The following is a 4,911-nucleotide window of genomic DNA, read 5'->3' as shown; positions in this document are numbered from 1 at the left end:
ACTGTCCCTCAGCTCTTCAGCTCAAGGCTAGCGCTCTACCACTTGAGCCACAGCGCCACTTCCGGCTTTTTTTGTTTTTGCTTATGTGGTGCTGGGGAATTGAACCTAGGGCCTCATACATGCAAGGCAAGCGCTCTACCACTGAGCCACCTTCCCAGCTCCATGGATTTTTTAAATATATATTTGTATTGTAAAAATATTATACAGAGGGGTTAAAGTTATATGAATAGGGTAGAGTACATTTCCTATCGAGCATTGTTACCTCCTCCTTTGTTTTTCCCCTACCATCCCTTCCCTCCCTCCTCCCCAACACCTCCCACCTCCCCCAACATTGTCAAGTTCGTTTTCAACATAGTGTCTTGTACATCTCATCGTTACAAGGGGTCGACCTGCATCCCCATTTGAGCTTTCCGATATACCCCTTCCCTCCCCAAATTTGGAATCAAATACAGTGAAAACAGGGGTTATACTATGGGTGAAGAACATAAAAAGGAACAAAAGAACCACATAGTTTATAGCTTATTTTCTATTCATGAAATGTTCTGTCACTGTCTAGTGACAGTGAAATAGCACGGTGAATAATGTAAAGAAGAATAAGATAATGAAAAGTTGCTAAGAATGCATTGAAAGGTAAAATCTATTCTGTGAGTATTCAACTGAACTAACGTGCGTAAAAGCTAGAGAGTTCCATGTAGATAGACTTTATTACTCCAAATGGAGATGAAGGGAGAATCTTTGGAAGTATATCTGTTAGGTGGAAGGACACTCAGGAAATTTGGGGCACCTGATTATATAAGGCAAAAAGTGCATCAGGACTGCACTGACCTTAGTGAGAAACGCAAGTGTTGGGCTGACTTGTGATTTCGAACATGGCTGCTGATGGGGCAGAGCTACAGGGAATAACAGCCAAGAAGCCAAGAGGAAGGGGCTGTTGGTAGTTGTATGGCTAATCAATTTGATACGTATGACTTGGGACTTTCAAACATATGCATTATATGTTAAGCTTACTAAAATTAATCCTTAGCAGATTATATCACAATTATAATTTTGCTCAGATATGAATACATTTGATTTTCATGTGTAAAGAGAACCTTAGCTAATTTTCTGATATAGAGTGATCCACCATGAATTTAACCAGTTAGATGTATGATTTTATGGAAGATTGTGAATGAAGCAGTAACTGACATATAAGTGTTACATACAACGTTTTGTCAAGAATCTTCAAGTTTGGTTACGTGTTACGGTTATTGCCTTTCCAGTGGACATTAGATAAGTTATAAATGAAGTTACATTGTAAAAGTTTTCATTTCCTCAAAAAACTGTTCTCTTTAGATGATAAGAGAAAATCATATCTCACGCCTCCAATCCTTGAGTTTTTTAAAATCACATCTCTTGTTTTCAATCCTCTGTTACAGCTGGAAACTGAAAATGCCCAATTAAGAAACATAAATTTCTCGCTGTCTGAAGCACTTCAGGCGCACTCACTGACGAGCATGATCCTGGATGATGAAGGCATTTTGGGCAGCATCGAGAGCTCTTTTCAGAAGTTCCATGCTTTCCTGGATCTCCTTAAAGACGCCGGGTTTGTGGGCTCTCCGTGGGGGGTTCCTCCTCCGTGATGTTAGTGCTCAGTGGCTGTAGCAGTGGTCACGGCTCAGTGTGTTGTTACAAGTAATATACTTGATTTTGCATTTTTATACGGTGCTAGGGCTTGAACTCAGGAACTGAGCACCGTCTTAGCATTTTCACTGTAGGCTGGTGCTCTTCCACTTGAGTGAGCCACCTCTCCACTTGTAACTTTTTAATGGTCAGTTGAAGATGAGTCTCACAGACTTGGCTGCCAGGCTGGCTTGGAATCCCAATCCTCAGATCTTAGCTTCCTGAGTAGCTAGGAAAAACAGGTGTGAGCCACTAGCACCCAGCATACTTGATATTTTTAGGGGAGAATTAATTCTAAAAGGAAGACTAAAGGGCAGACTTTCCTGGTAGACAGACCATCTTAAAAACTAACCTGTAGATAGAGTAATTGCTAGGTATAATTCTTGGTAAAAACTAAATTAAATGTATTTTAATTGCACATAATCAGAACATGCAGGAATTTCCTTGCCTTTTATTCATTTGCTAGTAAGTTAGAGTTAAGTTATTGCTATAGATACTAGAATGCTTATGAATCTGCTGGGAAGATGTAGGTACACATACAGAGCATGGTTCTTAACTACAAGTGATGTTGCTGTGAAAGAGAGCTGGAGGTGGTTGCTGAGTGGTGTCGGTGAATGAGTTGATACTAGGAAGGCACTAACACCTCCTTGCACACTACAGGAAGGAGGGCAGAAGGTCAGGGGGAGGTGAGAGGCTCTGGATGCCCGGCAGAAGCCGAAGCTGCTGGGGACCGGATTTAAAACAGGTGACATTAGGGAAGTGAAGCCGAGTGATATTTAGTCTCTTGGGGGTTGGATCCTGAATGGACACGATTCTGTAAGGTGGCCCCCCAGCAGGCATGTGCAAAGATGTGAAAACTAAACGTGCTGTGGAGTAGGATTTTAAAGTCTCAGTAGTCACTGATGCGAGTGTTTGCTTGTATCGCTGGAGGGAGGTTTCGGCTGTGCTTTTTGGCTATAGGAACCTCACCTCTGCCCCTTTCCTTCGCTTCCGCAGGCTGGGGCAGCTTGCCTCCATGGCCGGTATAGATCAGTCAGATTTTCACTTACTCGGTCGTCCGCAGATGAATTCCACTATTAGTAGTCAACCTGAAGAAGAAAGAAAGGCACTGGACGGAGAAAAAACAGATGTGAAGCAGAATGCCATAGGACAAATGCAGAATATCCACGTAAGGACTTAATAACTCCAGAGTGACTGGCAAAGAGGGAATTACTGAGCCAGAGAGAGAAACAGAGATCTCTCAGTTCCCATGTTTGGGTCAGGACCTTCTTGGGGTCCCTTCCAAGTCTGAGATTAATAAGTTTAACCCATTTCATTGGACTGTGGTTACTTTAAATAAGAAAACCGTTCTTTTGACCATTTGTATTTACTCTTTTTTTTTTTTTGTCCGTCGTGGGGCTTGAACTCTGGGCCTGGGCACTGTCCCTGCACTCTTCAGCTCAAGGCGAGCACTCTACCTCTTGAGCCACAGCGTCATTTCTGGTTTTCTAGTGGTTTATTGGAGATCAGAGTCTCACAGACTTTTCTGCCTGGGCTGGCTTTGAACCGCGATCCTCAGCTCTCAGCCTCCTGAGTAGCTAGGATGACAGGTGTGAGCCACTGGCACCCGGCTTCCATTTGTATTTAAAACACAGTATCCTCAGTAGAAAAAAGAATGAAGGAGTAAGGAAAATATCCCAGATTTGAAGTTTTGTAAACATCTATTCATATTTCATCTAGGTTTCTATTTGTATGCAGTCAGCTAATAATGAAGGAACACTAGTGAAGGTACAAGCACCGATACAGATAACTTTTAACAATAAGTCATACAGATGTAGCTAACAGACAATGCGGTCCAGACAGTGCCCTGGATATAAGAATGAGTGGGGAGCCATTTGTATCACAGCACTCTCCCACTTTTCCTCTGCTTTACCTAGAGCCCATCTCTTGTCAGCAAGTCTCAGACGACTGCCAGTCTGAGAGGTCACAGTCTGTGAACTCAGTCAAGACACACATAGGATACTGTGTTGTGCATGGAGGATAGAAAAGAAATCAAAGACTTTGAAGAGAAAGGGAAATGGACAATAATTAACTCAAAAGTCTTAAAATGTAGATCTAGTCTGAATCACTTGATAGTATCTAGTTAGGGGGAAAATGATTAATCAACTGCTTAATAATAAGGTCACAGAACAACATTAAAAGTTTTAAGCTCTTTTTTGGGGGGTGGGGGTGTCTTTTATGGGGCTTGAACACAAGGGTCTAGTCGCACCCCTGAGCTTTTTTCCTCAAGGCTAGCACACTCTACCATCTTGAGCCACAGCTCCACTTCCAGTTTTCTGGTGGTTAATTGGAGATAAGAGTCTCACAGACTTTCCTGTCCAGGCTGGCTTCAAACCACAGTCCTTAGATCTCAGCCTCCTGAGTAGCTAGGATTACTGGCATAAACTACCAGTGCCCATTTGAGTTCTTCCTTATCTTCTCTTGCCAATTCTCTGTCTCTGTCTCTGTCTATCCATCCATCTCCCCACCCATCCATTCATCCAGTACTGTGGTTTGCGTTCAGGGCATTTGTACTTGTTAGGTAAGCACTCTACCACATGAGCCACACCTTTTGCATAAGCTCTTCTTTTTCATTATTAGCTTTGTTTGGTCACTGATTTTTATTGTATCTTTCCTTCAGTTTCAGACAATCACGAGTGATGGTAGAATGCCTTTGCCTCTCGACTCCTTCAGTGCTCCAGCCCCCAGTCAGGAGAGCTCAGCGGATGCCAGAGACCATGCAGGAGCCCCGGCTTCTGAGTGGCAGCAGGAGCCTTTTGAAGAATTTCTTGGTAGAACATGTTCTCCTTTAGCAGCGGTGATTTCTGCAACTGGCAGTCATGGAGATGAAGATGTGTGGTCTAGAACGAGCAAATCACCTTCAGAGAAAACGGCCCAAACAGGTGAACATACCAAAAAACGCTCGGCTAAGAAGCAACTTGGAAACTGGAAAAGCAAAGGAATCGGGGGAAGTAGTTCCTTGGTTAGTGAACCAATTGAAAATGAGTCTTTGAAAAAATGTGTTTCTGTCAAGAAAGAAAATAGAATAGTGACTGCTTCATCTAAGACAAATAAAAGTAAGCCCAGTCAACTAGAACATTCTGAAAGTGATCATCTTGGATCTGATTTTGAATATCAAGAAAGCATTTATTCTCTATCACGCCTAACTTAGGTTTAAACCTTTTGAAATTATGTTTTTGCCTTCAGATTTTAATAAATTTTCTTACGTTTTTA

At 42.3% G+C, this 4,911-nt stretch overlaps 1 protein-coding gene across 2 annotated transcripts in view; it reads left to right on the top strand.

Moving 5' to 3' along the window:
- Cep78 (centrosomal protein 78kDa) overlaps positions 1–4,911 on the top strand; it is a 34,209-nt gene extending 29,298 nt beyond the window's left edge. For both annotated transcript variants that reach the window (XM_013018486.1, XM_013018485.1), the window contains 3 exons: positions 1,416–1,582; positions 2,656–2,827; positions 4,319–4,911. In XM_013018486.1, coding sequence (XP_012873940.1) covers positions 1,416–1,582; positions 2,656–2,827; positions 4,319–4,849 — 870 coding nt within the window. In that variant the 3' untranslated portion in view covers positions 4,850–4,911. The remainder of the gene's footprint in view (positions 1–1,415; positions 1,583–2,655; positions 2,828–4,318) is intronic.

This window comes from Dipodomys ordii, unplaced genomic scaffold, assembly GCF_000151885.1.
Source record: "Dipodomys ordii isolate 6190 unplaced genomic scaffold, Dord_2.0 Scaffold40, whole genome shotgun sequence".
NCBI lineage: Eukaryota > Metazoa > Chordata > Mammalia > Rodentia > Heteromyidae > Dipodomys > Dipodomys ordii.
The sequence above is the reverse complement of the archived record's forward strand: the minus strand, read 5'-3'. Positions and strand labels throughout refer to the sequence as shown.